Source organism: Mus caroli, unplaced genomic scaffold (assembly GCF_978045245.1).
Source record: "Mus caroli unplaced genomic scaffold, Mus_caroli_1 scaffold_1, whole genome shotgun sequence".
Taxonomy (NCBI): Eukaryota; Metazoa; Chordata; class Mammalia; order Rodentia; family Muridae; genus Mus; species Mus caroli.
This window is the reverse complement of record NW_028227256.1, coordinates 136138014-136156933: the sequence shown is the minus strand read 5'-3', so window position 1 is coordinate 136156933 and position 18920 is coordinate 136138014. Positions and strand designations below refer to the sequence as shown.

Sequence of the window (18920 nt, the reverse complement as noted above, 5' to 3'; positions counted from 1 at the left end):
CAAAACACCCATACTCATTAAATTAAGGAACAACATCTTCCAAGTTACAGACCACAAACCACTTAATGAACTCCAAAAGCGCCCCCTCCTGATGTAAATCAAGTCTAATGTATATAATTCTCTCTGAATCTAGCAGAGGTCTTCCTAGGTTTCTGCTTCAAATAAACAGAAGATCTGAGCAAGGGAACTTCCATGGTCATTTGTGTATTTATTCTGAATTCATTGATTCTCTTAATCATTTATTGTCTATTTTATAGAAGGTCAAAATGGATATTTTCTTAAAATCAAATAATTTATTTGTTAAGAGTGTATCTATACAAAATAGCGAATAGCAAGATATCACTAACAGGCATGTGCAACTGATTTAAATTTTAAAAAGGGACTAGAATGACATATTGGCCTCCAAGTTTTTGATGTGACAATACAATTACTAACAAATAAGTACTGTCAGTTCCTATGCAGGAAACCTAAATGATGTTCACAGTGAGATCTCTCTGGTTACCCAGTGTGATGGTCTTTGATTCTGCAAGAGAGCAATCATGATAGTGTAATCTTCTTATTTGATGTCTCCTACTAACATTTGTGTTAATTGGTTTCTTGGACATTCATGCTCTCATTTCAAGTACTAAGAACTCACCTTTTTGGTAATCCCAAAGGCTAATGAATTTCCTTCTAGTAACATTTTCAAGTATAAATATTTAGAATCAAACCTGATTTGGAATTTACATAAAAAGGATGGGAGAAGATTACCATAATTAAGGACAATTCCAAGGTGTTTGTCCCAGGCAAATAAGATATTTAGCAGCATCATTCAGTGACTAGATAGGAAGGATTTGGCAATGTATAAAGCAAGTGAAAGACACTGTTGGGTAGTCACGTAGAAACATAACATTGACTATAGGTCTACATATTAAGAGTCCATCCTGAAAACTATACACAGGATACATGTGCATAGTTGGCACTCAGAACTGTGACATATGATAAGGTTATAAAAAGAATTTGAAATATATTCTTATAGACCACAGACACAAGTGCTCAGTAAATGTTCCCTATTGTAATCTGACACAGTGGGAAGAGAAAAGAAAGGGGTAGTATAACTAACTTAAAACAAAATGGAAGGCTAATTTTTCCAGTCCGAAAAATTCAGGCAAAAAATGAATAAGGACTAATCAGAAGTCATTACCTAAAGGTAATGTTGAGGCATAGAGTAGACAAGTGAGATTAGCCTAGACAAAGGCGAGCTGCTTGGCTGCTTGGCTGGGTAGCTGGAATCTGTCTGGGTAGCACGAGGAAGGAAGGAAGGAAGGCAGGAAAGTGTACTGATTGTGCAGAATTAAGAAATTCAAGGTACATACGGAAAGGAACTGACACTGCAAGCCGAGCTATGAAAACCACTAAGGAATGGTGGGTGTTACAACAACGGTGGAGCTTGGCTCAGCAAGAAGGGCTGGATTCAGAGACGACAGATGGTAACATGCACTTAAGATGCTTTGACGAGAGCAGAGCCCATGGATGCTGCAACTAAAAGGCCAGGTTCTGCAAATACTTTTAATTCTTCATGTTAGTTATTGGAAGAGACTCTCTGAGAGAGATAAGAGTGGTTCTTTAGAGAGAGATAGGAGTGAATGGTCTAAAGATGAATTTCAAGCTGCTCTTGGTTTTTTTCACTTGTTTGTTAGAAAAGAGAAAAAATAATTTGGAAGAATAAAGAAATAAAAAGCAGATATAATAATATCCCACCAGGAGGTCCAAGGTCATTTGGATGCAATATTTTTTTTGTTTTGTTTTGTTTTGTTTTTGGAGACAGGGTTTCTCTGTGTAGGCCTTGCTGTCCTGGAACTCACTCTGTAGACCAGGCTGGCCTCGAACTCAGAAATTCACCTCCCTCTGTCTCCCAAGTGCTGGGATTAAAGGCGTGCGCCACCACGCGCGGTTGGATGCAATATTTTTGAAGTTATAATTTAAGCAGAAAACTCATGAACAAAAATATCAAATTTAAACTGGTGTAGAATTAATAATTACTTCCCACACTATATCACAAGTGTCCTGTATTTCCCTCAACAAACTGCTACAAGGCCATCCACAGCAGATGTACTAAATTGGAGAACTCACTATAGGAAAAGATAAAATGCATTCTTCAATGTCAACTCACAATGTTATGGACAACTTACCCGTTTTCTTCTTCAGGCCTGACCGCTCCAGGCTGCTTATACGCTTTGAGGTAAGCCCTTCTCTCTTTGTGGTTCTTGCAACAGTTGAGGGTGTAGATTCCAGAGGAGAAAAATGGATTCGTTTGACTTCACACGTGTCCATCCATTCTTCAACTGCTACTTTTCCATCTGCATCTCCCACTGTTCCGTGGCTCTTTCTTTTACGAGCAACGACAACAGTTGAAGGCGTTACTTCATTCCTGTAACTCAGAGGTTTACTTACTCCTGGCTCCACAACTGGAAGAGAAGAATGAAGACCTTTCTCTCTCAGGCTATCCACTTCTTTTCCACGTTCACCTACTAGACCTTTGAGACATCTTTTTGCATCTGGCTTGTTAATCTCAGGTAGCTTTTCTCTGGCATTGGTGGGTTTCCTTTTCGTAACAGTGGCAGAAAGAATTGGGCGTCTCTTTTGCGGTTGTTTGCTCTGGTTACAAAAAGCATCTTGAAACTCAGAAATCTTGGGCTTTTGCTTTGTAAAATCATACTTAAGTGACTTCATTTCTACAGGGTTTTGTTTTTCAAATCTACTGTTGGGAGTTTGTGCATGCTGACACTCAGGGGTATATGCCAAACCTTCATTTATTCTCCAATCCTGAGAAGTTATATTTGACTTAGCCGTTTGCTGACCTACGTGTACCATGCTATCCTTTACAAATTGTGTTGTGTTATCCTTTACAAATTGTGTTGGCGACAAAACGGGACTGACTGACTTGATGTTTAGACCTTTTTTAAGTCCATAATTATCATTTAAAAAAGACTCTGGGCTTAAGATTGTTTGGCAAACTTCATGTATAGTTTGGGATTCCAGACAAACAGACTCTGAGGGATCTTTCCTAAATGTATCTGATAAAACATTTTTCATTGATTTCAGGTCATTATCGGACGTATACCTGTTGTTTACAAAAGAATCTGGACTTAGAAAGTGTATTTGGGTCTGTGTACTATTCAAAGGTGAAGAACAGTTTGGGGCAAGTGTGAGTTTCCTATCCCCTTCTCTCTGGTGACATACACTGATGGGATTAATAAAAGTTTCATTTGCGACTTCCTCATTAAAATCAAAAGTTTGTGAAATGCTGGCATCTTGTACTTTTAAATTTTGTGTATTTTCAGATTCATGAAGAGATGAATAGGCAGTGGACCCGCGTAAAAACAGAGGCAAGCAAGTTTCACTCTGGCATTCTCTAATAGGACTAATGGATGGGGTGGGGACTTTGTTTTCTTCAAGGGGTAAAGAATTGTTTTCTGTTGGGGAAGAGCATTCACTCATAGCCAGATTTTCACAAGGCTGCAGTGGGCTCCTAATTCTGTCTTTTTGTGAAATAGTAAAGGATTCATTAAAATGTTGATTTTTGGAAGTCCTTTTTGTATGTTTTGAAGAGGCTGGAATCTTCTTACTGGTATTCCAAAGACTTCTCTGTAAAAAAAAAAAAGAAAAAAGAAAAAAGAAATATACAAAAGAAGTTGTAAGCTGTTCTTAATGAGTTTTAAATAAGTGATGTTATTTATATATGTCCCTTCATGCTCCCCAACTAAACATTTCCTTCTGGAAAATCACAATGATTAAAACATTACCTTTTTCTTCTTAGGCTCTTCTGCATTTCCTAGTAATATAGCCTGGTGCTTCAGGAAATCATTTACAAGAAATGTGACAATCTCCCTCACTCCCCCTTCTCGCAGTGGCGTCCAGGTAACGGAAATGGTGAGTTTTTCTTTAGGCTGTAATCAGAAAAATTATTATCATCATCATCATCATAATAATAAATATCAGAAATTATTATGACAATATAATAATAGCCAAATGCACTATACATAGCTTAGAGCAGATTGATAACTGTTAACACACCCTAATAGTTAATTATTTTTCCTATTCAGTTTTCCTACACTCGTTCATTATAAGAAAATAGAGCCACTAGCAATAAAAGTCCACAACAACAACAAAAAATATAAATGTAATAAAATCCAATTGCACAATAGCAAGAGAACTGATAATCTACAAGTCATTTTAATTGAGTGGATTGTAAACTGTAATGGCTGGGGCTCGGGACCTAGCTCAGTGGTAAAGTGTGTGCTTTGACAAGCTTAAGACTAAGACGTCATGTGTGCTGGAATGAAACTTGTTTACGTGAAAAGGATAAGCTCTTCTTGAAAAGTAGAAATCATAGCTTTTTAGGCCAGCTGATTAACAATAAGAACAGAATTTCCCCCCTCTACAAGCCAGGATTTATCCTTAAAAAGATATCTTTCTATAGACAGAAATCCAGGCAGTTGTTCATCAAAGGGCAATGGCTTCTTAAGTGTTGGGATTCCCGACGATGCAACCAACCAACCTCAGATTCGCCTTTCCTCTGAGGCCCATCCTTACTAGTTAGTAGGCAGCAGTGTGTGCAGGCTCCCTCAGCTAACTGTTTCCACAGCTTTAGAGATTCTACTCACTGAAAAGGACACAGTAATCCCAGTCAGAATGAAACCTCTTAAGACTACAAGAACAGCAAAAGAAAAAAAAAAGAGTAAAATACAAAGGTTGCTTACACATCACATGTAAGGGTTTGGACTAGATATTTAAACAAAACAGTTTTTTTTTTTCATTATCACAATAGAAATGTAGTTCCACTGAGTCCAAACATATGAAAAACAAAATGCATATAAAAATGGCTGAAAAGAAGCAATTAGAAAACTTTCATCAATGTACTCCTCCAGTCTCAAAACAGGGAAATGTTAAAGTATACCATCTTTAGATACTCAAACATATTTTGCAACGCCTGCCAAACGTCTATTTAAAACGCTTGTCTGTTTAACAGAAACTTTCTGAAATGCTTCTTGGGATGGCAGGTGCACGCGCTTTTAATCACCATACCAAGCGAGTTAGTGCCCACTTTCTCCAAACCGTAAGAAGCCAAAGCCCGTCAACTGAGTTGACGTGGTGCTGGGGTCTTCCTCTCTCCTAGTTCCACTTCTGCAGAGGGTGTTCCCGGGGTCAAGAGGGAGAGTAGATTTGGTCTTGGGTCTAGCTCTTTTCCTGCCTCGCCTCGGCAGAGGGAGCCCCACCCATATTCCCATCCCTGGTCAAGTCGGGGAGCTGACAAGGTCTTGGGGTCCCATTGTATCCCTGCCCTACCCTGCAAGGAGAGCGTCCCAAGATCAAAACAGTACACTGACTTGGTCTTGGAGTCCCATTATCTCCTAGCCCCACAGTGAAGACTAGGAGCTGATTCAGATGTTCTCGGAGTTTCTTGCTATACCCCAAGGTGACGCCACGGGGACGTGCCCCTCGCACCCACCTTCAGCTCGCAGCAGTTCGGCGACACGCTGAAGCCCTGGCCTGCGGCGCGCAGCAGCGACAGCTCCACCTGCAGAGGTTCCTCGTGCGGGTTGTGCAGGACCAGAGACCGCGTCCGCGACGTGCCCACGCGGACATCCCCGAAGCAGAGGAAGGGAACGCCACAGAAGTGGCTGAGCAACAGCACCGGCGGAGACGGGTCCCCGGCCTCAGGATCTGGGCGCGCCCGCCGCCCCCTCTCGTCTGGGCCGGAGGCTGCCTGCATCGTCGCCATGGCAGCCACCCGTGCCCGGCAGTCAGGTACCCGCTGTCCGGCTCCCGCCGGCTTCCCGGAAGCCAACGACCAGGACAAAGATCAAAAAGCCAGAAAGATCCCCTAAACTCTCGGGAAAGTAGTCTAGCCGCTTTTGCTCGGTTCAAATATCTCGCCTCCACCAATGGGAGCTCCCGGAACCTCCTCGCTACAGCACCAACCAGCGAGGAGAAACCCGCCCACATCACTAAAAAGAGCCAATGAGCGGACGAAAGCGCCTAGCCAATGAGGAGGCGGCGCCTTGTTTAAACGATGGCGGGGTTGTCAGGGTTACCTGGGGCAAAAACAAAACAGGGCAGCAAATTTACCCAACTCTACGAGCCGGTCAATTAGAACGGAAATTGCCCTTGGTGTTTTAAACACGTTGCGGGGAAGAAAAGGGTATCATAACTGTCCAATTCACGGCTGCATGCGGCCCTGAATACCTGAGTGCAACTTGTGAACAAGTTCCTGGAAAGAAGTGGCATCTTCAACTGGTTCCTAGGCAAGGCATCAGTGATGGTGAAGGGGTTAGAATGCTGGCGGTCAAGCAAGCCCTATAAACAATTACTGGGGAACACTTAGCTAGTCTTAATAGCCATGTCATGCTATCCTTCTTAAGTTACCTAATGTCTTTGTGACCATTGTGTAAAATAGTGGTATGGAGAAATACAGCACTGGTTTCCAACCAACCAAAAATGAGTACTGCCAGCATCTGAGGCAATACCAGGGTTCCCTATTGCCTTAGCACACGTCTAATGTTTCTCCTATGTATTTGAAAAGTGCCTCTAATTGTTTTTGTTTTGTTTTGTTTTTTTCCCGAGACAGGGTTTCTCTGGATAGTCCTGGCTGTCCTGGAACTCACTCTGTAGACCAGGCTGGCCTCGAACTTAGAAATCCGCCTGCCTCTGCCTCCCAAGTGCTGGGATTAAAGGCGTGCACCACCACGCCCAGTTACCTCTAAGTATTGTAAAAACAACAACAAAACAAATCCAAAAACAAGACCATCATTGTTACAACCTTGGAACATCGAACTTGGAATAAATTATATCTGTGTCCATAGGACATGGTCTTTTTTTTTTTTTTTTAAGATTTATTTATTATATGTAAGTACACTGTATCTGTCTTCAGACCCTCCAGAAGAGGGCGCCAGATCTCATTACAGATGGTTGTGAGCCACCATGTGGTTGCTGGGATTTGAACTCTGGACCTTCGGAAGAGCAGTCGGGTGCTCTTACCCACTGAGCCATCTCACCAGCCCGGCCATGGTCTTTCATATGTGACCTCTGAATAAACACTCTCATAAAACCAGACCAGGCTGAGTTTTCATTTTGTGCCTACAAACAACGCTGTACAGTTAATGTGATTTCTTTTTTTAGTAACTTGTGTGGTTTACCAACATTGTGTCACTATGTCAAAAAGTTCCACAGTGATTGTCACACATTACCAGACAGTTAAATAAGCCAAGAAATATTTATATAAACCATGTCTTCTTATCTGATATGTCTGTCCAGAATTAACCACCTTTATATGTTTCCTTGGCTAAACAGAGATGTAATGAGCTGGTAGCATGTTGTTGGGCTGTTTTGTGTTTTTTAGACATGATCTCTCTTTGTACTTATAACCAATCGTGATGGCACATTGAAGACTGTAACAGAAATGGAGTTTGTTAGGTTGGGGTGAGATCCTGTAGTTATTGACATTTTACAACAAGCCGCCTTCCCCCCAAAACCAGAATGGAGAATTGCAAAAATGAGGAGAGGGGGAGGAATGCCCACTTTTAGTATTTTATAGGATATGGTTTTTCAGTAATAGAATTTTGCTACACTTTAAAATTCCCCAAAAGCAATATGACTACTTCAAAGTCATCTCTGATACTTGAATTTATCATAAAAAATAAGGCCAATTCATCTATATATTTAATATATACTTAAGATATTTTAAATAATTTGTAATTTACTAAAATCATGTTTCAAAAACATTCCCAAGATACTTGTTTTTGCCTTTGTTCATCATGTTTATGTTTATAGACTTGCAGAACACTGTGACCCCATGCCATGCTCTGAAAGTGTATACGTTTTATAGACTTGCAGAACACTGTGACCCCATGCTCTGAAAGTGTAATGTGAAAAGAACCCGGGTATGCTTTACTAGGACCGAAGAACTGTTTATTTTAAATATCAAAATAACATAAGGAACTAATTTAATATGCAAGACCTCATCTATTCCTCACAAGGAACTGAATTTTTGCTATACATTTACATTTAAGAAACACAAGACAAACAAAATATCTACTAAACTTAAGACATTTGTCATACAGTGAAAAATAATGATTTTTGATATTTTAGATTTTCCTTTGTAATTGCTTTTAAGACTGTCCTTAATTAAAAACAAAAACTCTGATTAGAGACAGAAAACAAAAGCATTTCTATTTCAATATATACCATTTCTCCCTTAAATAGAACAGTTATGACAGAACACAGAGCAGCTAAACACCTAGCTTTTGGCAATCACCCTCATCAACCGTAATAGTTACAAGGAGAAAAGTCAGATTGTTAAAAGGATAAAGAAAGTTCAGTAATCACACCACAGTACATTATTCAACTTTATACAAGCAGGAATATCAAACAGAGAGGCATCGTGACAACGAGATGTACACATGCTCTTCATTCAAGAGACGTTTCAGAATCTCCGGCAGTAATGTAAATTTTGAAATTGCTTAGCTTTACTTGAGAATTCAGAAGGTTTTCATTTTTAAGTAACATTTGTTCTCCAAATAACATCTTTATATTCTCTTTAAATAAGTGGCTTGGGGATCTTTCAAAGATCACAGACTTAAGATCAATATACAGTAAGTTAAACCATGAGTAAGTCGAACATAAGCACACCCTCCTTGCCAAATCATCCTCTTCTCATCTTCCACACAATCAATCGAATCCTATTGCTTTTGTAATAATAACCCACTTCCACAGAGGAAGCGTAAAACATGCTGATAACATAAGGGAAAGTATTGTAAGTAAAAAATGTTATAAGTAGCTGGGCGTGGTGGTGCACGCCTTTAATCCCAGCACTCGGGAGGCAGAGGCAGGTGGATTTCTGAGTTCGAGGCCAGCCTGGTCTACAAAGTGAGTTCCAGGACAGCCAGGGCTATACAGAGAAACCCTGTCTCGAAAAACCAAAAAAAAAAAAAAATGTTATAAGAAACACCAAAAAAGAACACACAAGAGATTACTAAAAGGAAAACAGGCAAAAGAAATGATTGGGATATGCAGAATTGTCAAGTTCCTATAAGCTGTGTAGAAAATTACTCTCAGTTCATTACTCATGCTAATAGCAGGTAACATTTAACATAATTCCACTTAAAAATTAAGAAACAGTACTTATTCCTTATTAAATTATGCATTTTCAGTCTTTTGAAATTTGGCACTAAATATGTCCAAACATGACTGTTGAAAAGTCGTGCTTTTTCCTGAGTCATCAACTCAAGTTCAGTGTTGACTAGGATGCCCCTGCTCACTAACAGCAGCTCTTCTCACACTACCAACCATGTTCAGTTCAAGGGAAGTGAACTAAGTCTCCGGTGCAGAGCTGTGTGTTCCTGGTAACAAGTTACTTAAGGGGAGAGCAATCACAGCGAAAGAGTAACAAGAGGAGCAGACATACAATTCCTTCTGTGAGATTCTGCTAAACATCTAGACAGGCTGAGGAGTGACTCCATAGCTATAAAGGCCACAGTACAAACTTAAAAGAAAACGTAAATTATAATAAAGACGGATGTCCACACTACTGCGTAATGCCAATTTTCCTAAGTTAATATAACATGTAAAAGGCTATTGCCCAGCCAGCAGGCAACAGGAATAGTAAGACTCAGAACCAAAAAATAAAACAAAATGAACAAGTCATTTATTTACCAGTACAATCTAGGCAACAGAGAAAACGCTACACAGCTACACATCTCTGAAAGAGTACAAAGTATTCAATTCAGAAAAGATGGTCTAAAAGGACACTCTTAACTAATGTTCAAACCTCTTGATAAATAATAAATTAGAGTGATATTGTAGGAAGAACACTCAAGCTCACAGACACACCAGGTCAGTTGTGTTTAGGTAACTTGTGATTGAGTGAGAAAGCAATGGGTGGGACAGATTAGCCCTTAATACTTTACAGTCGCTCACTCCGTAAGGGTGGTTTTTGACACTTTTTAAGGTTGAAAGAAAGCAGTGTACTTCTTTTATGCTACCAACATTAAAAGGCAGTCAGTTTATTACAGCACCAGTTTAAAATGATATTTTTATTCCTCTTTTGCCCAGCAGTAAGGATCTAAATTAAAAGTCTGCAAACTTTACTACTTTTATAGTAGCTTGAAGGTATCTTGCTGGCATGAGGAAAAAACCCTATGGTTAAGTAGTATTTTAGGCTGTCAAAACCAAAGGGATTTCTTATAAAAATAACCTCAACTTGATCTAAAAAACAAACAAACAAAAACCTCTAAGGCAGAAATTATTTTTATAATGTAGTGTAAAATATAAGATTATTGAATAGTGTTCATTAAAAAAAACTGCATTCAACTAAACTGAGAGAAATGAGCATTCTCACTTGTAACTGGTTGGTCAGTACGAATGTTCCCAGAGTATTTTCCTCTACTTATTTTACACACATAAACACAAACATTTAATACTTAATCTCAGTATTCCAACTAACAATTTTTAAAATTCAGTATCCAAGGACTTCAGCTGTGCTTCTTTGGACAAATATATAGTCAAACAACAAAGAATTTAAATTCTTTTCAACTACTCAATACCTACTCAAAATCTTTGGTGCATTAAGTCAGTGAGAGTAAGTTAATAAATTTCTGCACTCAATAACTTATTCAATTTACAGATTAAGTGCTAACGTATCTATCAAAATTAATTTAAAACAATAAATTATACTCACAAAATATTCACAATGAGGCTAAACTTACGTGTGAGATTCAAAATTTTAACCATCGTTACAAAATAATGATTTTAGAGTCATAAAAAGGACAACTAAGAAGAGTGGGGTCCATTTTATAATTTTTTGTGCCAACTTAAAATATTAATATACATTCAGTTTACTCAAATCCATGATCTTACATTTTTGGAAACTAGAGGGAACAATAATCCTTTCATTATTATGGGTTTCCTTATTTCTTCCTAAATATTCTACTGTCTGCCTCCAGACTGCGTTAGGAACAAGAGAACACAGTTCTGCACATAGTAAGCCTTTTTTAATGCTATGTGTCTCCTCCTTCCACTCAAGGCAGTTCTGTCATGAGAGTAGAGTCAAAATGACTCTAAATGACTCTCAATATCTCTCTAAAATGGGAATACATCATTTCCTTTCTATTTCAAAACTGCTTACTAGGTTCAAATGAGATAATGTGAAAATGTTTTAAATAACAGACACTATTTCAGCTTTTCTACAATAATAGCTAAGTACAATTATAAAATTGTATGCCACTTTACATAAGAGCTATATTCTTCAAAAGTCCTATGTAAACCAATTACTAAAATTAAGTCATATATTCAAAGTGTTAGAATATCATTATTGAAAGAACCTTAAATACCTTCAAAACCCAAGGTAATATTTCCACTGTGAAAATGGTGTATCCTCCTTTTCTGTCAAAATATACAATCCATCATGCACATAAACACATATATAACATTTGCCTTTTTTGATAAACCCAAATTTTTCTACATTAGCTTATCTCTAAAGCAAAGGACATTTCTAAGTATGATGTTTTCATTTCAGTAAGATATTTAGTTAGAAATCTTCTCTGCCTTTAGGATAGAAATCACAAATCTGTACTCTTGACAATGATTTATAAGTCTAGGACTCATAGTGCTCAGACTCTACTCCATTATTAGTGTCCACAGAACACTTCCACACTAAGTAAGAAGACTTTAGCGATAAGAAATAATACAAAATTAAGTTCACTAGTCCAAAGACAATTACAACAACCAAACTTTGATAAGTGAGGCAAAACTCAGGTTATCTTTATTATTTATATTAGCTACTTTGGTTAATGCCTCAATTTGCAACATGCTCTTTGAACATTAATATGGCAAATGATCCTATAAAGTACCTTCATTTCTTAAGTGCTTAAACAGTTTCCTCCTTATTGATTACATTTTAGTCACTAGAAGTTTATTATTTTATTTGTGATATGTTTTCAAAACCCACAAGGGCCAAGCAAAACGTTACAGTTTACACACACACACACACACACACACACACACGCACACACACACACACACACACACGCACACATGCACACACAAAAGTGCTAAAAGCAATTAGGAGTGTAAACAAATTGAAATAGAAAAGTTTTAACAACTGCTGTTTTTCCAGTAGTTTCCATACAAACTTCATGTTAACAGTGAGCCAACCCTGCCTGTCTAAGCATCAGCAACCCCACAAGGGAAACCTCATCCTACATTAAGATGAAATTGAGTTGAAAAAATGCAAAGTGCACATCTCTAAAGATATTTCATAATTCTGCAAGATTTTTTTTCTTCACTTAAACTTAACCTGTGAAGCGCTGCTGTAAATCCTATTTTCTTTCACCAAGACTTCAACCACTGCCTCATCCAGAAACAATGAAGAATAGAGACAAATCTCATACAGAAGCAAAAATAAAGATCTGGTTTAAGTGTCAGTCTATACACCAACAGTAGTGCACTCAGCTGAAGAGCATCATGTTAAGTTAGGGCGGGTTTGAGAATGGGTTTGGCACCTTTTCTGATAACTATACGTAAAATATCTAGGTTCTGTTTCCCTGCTTCAGTCAGCCAAATGTGGTAAATGAAATGCTAACTCCATTGTGTAACTGAACTGCCATCACTTTAGTTACACCTGTCCCTCCCTCCCTTCCTTCCTCATCTATAGATACTGACACAAACTGGGAACGAGGAGGAAGTGCCCAAATACAAATGTACATTGATGATATGTAGGTGAAACTGACAGTTTTTCATTACCATATACTCAATTAGATAATGTCTAAAGCTAAGTTTGTATTTATTACTTATCATAGTTGAGTACAGGTCCAATTATCTGGATTAAAATAACAATCTTATATTTCATTTAGCATGCTAATCCTGTATTTGTGAGCTCTTGGATTTTGGCTTGTGAAAATCCCAAATATACTGACAAAAAGAATGGCTAGATGACAACCTCAAAGTATCAAGATTTTCTTACAAAAATATGTAAGAAATTTCAATAAGTTTCTAAACTCAACTTTGAAAATCCGAACAAAATATTTAATTTGTATTAAAATTTTGCCAATATTGACATATGTTTACATTCCTTCCTATAGGCGCTACATGGTTCTTAAAACTTCATAGCAATATGGGAAACGGACAAAACAGATGATTAAAAGTAAAACCTTGGCTTGGGGCTCACACCTGTAATCCTAGCAACTGGTTGGCTAAGGCAGAAAGTCTATCACAAATTGAGGCTACCTGGGCTACAAACTAAGACCCTGTCTCAAAAAAAAAAAAAAAAAGAAAAAGAAAAAATTCCACTGATGATTAAAAAAATACCTCCAACATTGTCAGCAGCTAATAATCAGAAATTTCAAAATTTCAAAATTAGTACTAATGATTTTTTTTTTAAAAATCATACTTCAAATATGTCAAAATGTGTCCAAGTATTCAGTCAATAGAAATAAACTTTTCTTGATTTGAAGCTGTTCTGAAGACTTGAGAAATTAGGGGAAAAAGATGGGAAAAAAATAGCAGCCCTACTAATTCAAAAGCCAGTAGCTTCTGGCTGTCAGCTTACAGCATTAAAATGTCTATGGAATGGTTACTCATGAACGATGCTCACTACTGGACAAATTCTGGACAGCAGTTGTGCTATCAAGGCCCAGTAATGTCCCGAGATAAGATGGTTCTCTAGGATCTAGCATCTGTTCGGGTCGGACGGGATGAACTATATTTGCAGGCTGAGGAGTAAGAGTGTATTTTTCCAGAAATGCTAAGTCTGCTGCACGAGGATAATCAGTTGACTGTGGCTGTGGTGGCAGCATCTCATGGGACGATGTGGGAAGTGTGGTGGTATGAGACACCAGATCGCTGGAATTGTCAGGCATTTGAACTGGGACCAATGTTACTGGAACACATACTTCTGCAGACACGTTCTGTAGCATAGTCTTGGCTTCCGACTGATAAACTTTGGGCTGGTCCAGATACTGTTTTGTTTCTGCTTGAAAGATCTTATCATCAGATGAGTACTCCATTGGCAAAGACAGGAGTTTTTCCTCAGAAGTACTGAGAGAATCATCAGGAGATTTTATCCCATGAACATGGTCAATGTGGTACTTCAGCTTATCTTTCCGCTTAAATGTTGCATTGCAATGTTGACAATTGAAAGGCCGGGCATCAGAGTGAATAACCAGGTGTTTTGTTAAAGTTTTCTTAATTCTAAACGACTGATTGCAAATTTGACACTTGTATGGTTTTTCACCTGTATGAACAAATATAAAAAATTAATATATAATGTACCCACTTGATAAGCTGGCAAATATTAAGTAGCAAATTTATCACATGCATACCTGTAAAAACAGTAGTGTTTTATGCTATCATAAATGAAGACAGCCTATCAAACTCATAAAATTAATGAATTAAAAACATCAAAATGATCTGGGCTTCAGGCCTGGATAAACCTTTTACTAGCCAAACCTCTAAGCCTGGTTCCCCTCCTGCAATGTAGATCAAGAACAGTTCCTACATAAGGAAATAAACTTAAATAAATAGGGCTAACTAGCTGCTTAGTCCTATTCTCCGTATAATGTTAAGTTTTTGCTTGGTAAGCCTTATCACTACTGCTTTATCACTACTAAAAAAGACACACAAAAGGTTTATTAAGCTGAAACACTTACTTTTCTTCTAACTACAAAGATTTAAAAGCCAAGCAACAACTGATTAACTTGATCTTTTAAGGGTTAGAACGAAAGTCGTAACTTTTATCTCCACCAAGAGATGAAAACTTTTATAGTTCCCTGGGGAAGAGAGTAAGAATGCCAAGTCCATTTTGATCTTCTGCAGTTGGGTTGTTATACTATACTTTTTTGTTTCTATTTTTTTATGAAAAAAAATAGAAGCAAAAAACAAACAAACAACATGAAAAGTTCTAGCAGAGATAAAATACTAGAAAGAGTAGTAACCCCATGAAGACATGTATGTTCTAATCCACAGAAACTGTGAATATGTTGCTTCACACCAGAGACTTTGTAGTATGTTCAAGGTTAAGACTTTGAAATGGGCAAATTACCTGGATTATCTGAGGAGCCAAATAACTAGAGGAAACCTTAAAAGGTGGCTGATAGTTCATAAAGTCAGATGTGACAGCAGAACTAACTCCAAATCCTAGCTTTGAAAATGAATGCTGAAAGCCACAAACTGCACAGAGAGGGGAGAAAAGCAAATGCTAACAGTAGTTAAGCTGGAGCTCTGCATGGAACAGAAGTACAGCACCTCCTCGCAAGCTAAGGCTCAGGGTTCAATTCCAAGACACACACACACCCTAGAAGCCCTTAGTTGTCATACGCACTATTAAAATAATGTAAAATTTAAAATCTACACAATATAGGTAAAGAATTATAAGATAAAGACATTATAAGTCACGTGTCAGCATCCTGAAAATTTCATCCAGAATATGAAATTCAGTCAGGGAAAATTAACTTCTGGTAATGTAATTAAAATAGCCAGCCATGTCTTTCAAGGATGTTACTCCCAAGGAGCAGTGATGAAGGATGATTCTAACAATCTAGTACTGCTCAATTATTTGATGAATTTATATAAAAAATAAGACTGGGCAGTTCTATTAGATTTGTGCATTTGATAAACTACCATGAATAAAAATAGTTTACAAGAACAATTCATGTTAAGAAAGAAAGGAAAGAGGGAGGGAGTGGGGAGGGAGGAAGGGAAGGAAGGAAAGGAAGGAAGGGAGGGAGGGAGGGAGGGAGGGAGGGAGGGAGGGAGGGAGGGAGCAAGCTAAAATCAATCCCCAAACAGCTTATTGTCCTTGTGCAAATTCTAATCCATTACATCCCAACAAGGCAACTGCTGGGGATATATACAACAAAAGGGCTGAGAATAATCCATTTGTAGAAGAAAATCTTAGGATCCCAACTAATTTCTCTGATTTTTATAACTGAAAGGAAGCTTTCAAGTAACTCATAGGAAAGGATGATAAATTCAAACTGAAAATGACCTATATTGTACCTTGTCTGCAGAAATGATGTACTTACTACAGATCAGGAAAAGTTAGTAAGAAGATTCCAAAACCCAGTAACATGTAATGGACTAAATATTTTAAGACTAAAGAAAAAAAAAAGAGTAATATAGTTAATTATCTATATATACGTACATTTTTGTGTGGGAACAGGTGTGTACACAAACTTTTGAAAGTTGGAGTCAACCTCAGGTGTGTCTAACATGTTTTTGAGACAGAGTATCTGGTCTTAAGTTTTCCAAATAACCTAAACTGGTTAGCAAGCAAGCAACCTGTCTGCCTCCACCTCTAAAACTATCTTGTCTGGTAAAATGACAAAGTAGGTGCTACCACATCAGCTTTTGTATATGGGTTCTTAGAATGAAATTTGGGCCCTTCTGTGTGCACAGCAAGGACATAATCCCCTAACCTATTTCCCAGCCAAGACAACAGAATCTTTTGGTCACCAAAGGGTACTGTAGGTCACTTCAATGAGGATAGTTCAATATTCTTCACCATCTCCTAGTTAGATCATATTATAAAATTACTGTGTAACTGGCAATTCTTCATCACATAAATTTAGAAATTCTATTTCCTGGATAAGGATGCCAGTAAACAGAGATCTTGATTTCTGGAATGTAAGTTGATAATGTGAATAGTAAGCTGATAAGGCTAGTGTCTTTTCAATGGTCATCATGAACTGTAAACACTTTCAACACTCATGCACAGACAAAACTGGGATGGGGATCTGGGAAACTAATCACTTTTTGGAAAAGCCACTCTGTCCCGTCTCACTGAGGTTTCAGTCTCCAGTCTAGACTGATGGCTGCCTTTGTAGTTTACTAAACACAGATGCGTTAAGTTGTAACCATGCCTACAGCAGGACAGTCACATGACTATGGCAGAACTAGTCTGCTACCTATTTATTGTCTGACTCCATAAATACTTGCAAGCCTTTGCTTTAGAGTGTTTCTTCCCCTTGTATTCCATCATAGCTACAGTAGTTTTACTCTGAGACCAAGTGGAAGGACATCTCTAATTCCAATCAAGTATGAAATAGCCAGATATAAATAACTCTTATCATTGGTTAAAATCGATTGCTATGAATTAAACCATCAATCATAGCAGTCTAATTTTTTGTGAGTTCACCATCAATTTCAGAGTTCTATTAGGTTTTTATTTATAACTGATGTGACAAGAACAGTATTAACAGAGCTTCTCCAGTTTACACTCCTACAGATGCACTCCTGAAACTTTTTCAGAGGTAAAAGTCGTATCTGGCTACTTCATACTTGATTGGAATGAGAAATGTCCTTCCACTGGATCATAGAGTAAAACTACTGCAGCTATGATGGGGATACAAGGGGAGAGGCAATCTAAGGCATCTGGAAGTTGTAGTTTTGCATCATTGTATCTTTACTAACTCTGGTACTTAATTACCCAAATTAATTTATTTCCATTCTAACATTCGCAATATAATTAATTGTTTCTACCGGAGTAGCAGCAGCTCTAAAAATACAGAGTATAAAGCACAGTAATTTTAAGTATATAATAAACTTCTTGATTTAAAAAAAATAAAACTTTAAATTTTTTATGAGGGAAAATGAAATCAATGTACCTTATACTTCATTAGAAAGTAAGTGAGATGCATTGAAACAATGTTTTCTACAATAAATGACTAAAGGCTACATGTACCTACATGAGAAAATCCAGACACTATGACTTAATATGAGTCGTGAGATATAAGCACCACTCTTTTTAAAAGAAAATAATGACAACAGAAGCCTAAGGAAATGTTCCAAAGTTCACACTGGAAAACCACAGAGCAAAACAAAACGAAGGACTGCAGACAGGCTAATTCACTACAGAAAAGAACACCCCGGGGCTGGAGAGATGGCTCAGCGGTTAAGAGCACTGACTGTTCTTCCGAAGGTCCTGAGTTCAAATCCCAGCAACCACATGGTGGCTCACAACCATCTGTAATGAGATCTGCCACCCAGAAGACAGCTACAGTGTACTTACATATAATAAATAAATAAGTCTTTAAAAACAAAAGATTTTCCCAAATCTTCAAAATTGAGAAGAAAGCCAAAACACTGCTTATTCATGACATGAATTTTAACAAATTAAAAAAAACAACCTGTATATAAAAATCTGAGTCAAAAACAACAAACACATCTACATGTTTCATTATTAATAACTACCCAAAGATCAGCATCAAGTACCCTTAAATATACCTGAATGTGTCCGAAAATGCATTTCCAGACTTGACTTTCCTTTAAAAATCTTCTTACAAACATCACATTGATGAAATGTTGCTTTATATCTAAGAAAGTAAACGGGTTCATTTATGAAATGTAATCAATAATAACTATAACTGACAACACTATAAAAGACAACTATAAAAGACAACTGTCATAACAACAAAGCACCCAAGTCTGGAGGGAGAACAGTACTTTGAAATCCAGAGCTGCTGTCTCCAGTTATACTCAATTCAAGAGTTTGTTTCAAAAAAAAAAACCTTGTGAGAATAAAACTTCAAATGTCTTAACCCAACTTTTAATCAGTTATTAAATATACAAAGAATACAAGCAAAGGAATACAAACTTCATAATTACTGAGCTAAATGGCAAAAGAGGCTAGAACAAAAAACTTGTGGTAATAAAGTTTCTATATTCTCATGGTGATAATGATTACTATACTGTAGAAATATACACTAAAAAGAGTGAGCTTAAACTTAAGTAAATTTTAAGTCAGTTAATTAAGGAAACAGATACTGAGCCTAATTAAAAGAAACTAAAATAATCTCAATGTCTGCATTTATCCATGTTGAAGTGGCTCTCGTTAGTTCACCTAACAAATATTACTAAAACTTAAGAATAAAGTAAACTTTATCCCT

The 18920-nt window shown here is 37.4% G+C and overlaps 2 protein-coding genes across 6 annotated transcripts in view; both read right to left on the bottom strand.

Moving 5' to 3' along the window:
- Aspm (assembly factor for spindle microtubules) overlaps positions 1-5858 on the bottom strand; it is a 44484-nt gene extending 38626 nt beyond the window's left edge. Inside the window, exons 1-3 of the mRNA XM_021168094.3 lie at positions 5492-5858; positions 3786-3929; positions 2172-3627 (exon numbers count right to left, since the gene is read on the bottom strand). Coding sequence (XP_021023753.1) covers positions 2172-3627; positions 3786-3929; positions 5492-5764 — 1873 coding nt within the window. The 5' untranslated portion in view covers positions 5765-5858. The remainder of the gene's footprint in view (positions 1-2171; positions 3628-3785; positions 3930-5491) is intronic.
- Positions 5859-9663: 3805 nt separating this feature from the next.
- Positions 9664-18920, bottom strand: part of Zbtb41 (zinc finger and BTB domain containing 41) — a 29437-nt gene continuing 20180 nt past the window's right edge. For all 5 annotated transcript variants that reach the window (XM_021161265.3, XM_029478178.2, XM_029478174.2 and 2 more), the window contains exons 10-11: positions 18259-18347; positions 9664-14269 (exon numbers count right to left, since the gene is read on the bottom strand). In XM_021161265.3, coding sequence (XP_021016924.1) covers positions 13614-14269; positions 18259-18347 — 745 coding nt within the window. In that variant the 3' untranslated portion in view covers positions 9664-13613. The remainder of the gene's footprint in view (positions 14270-18258; positions 18348-18920) is intronic.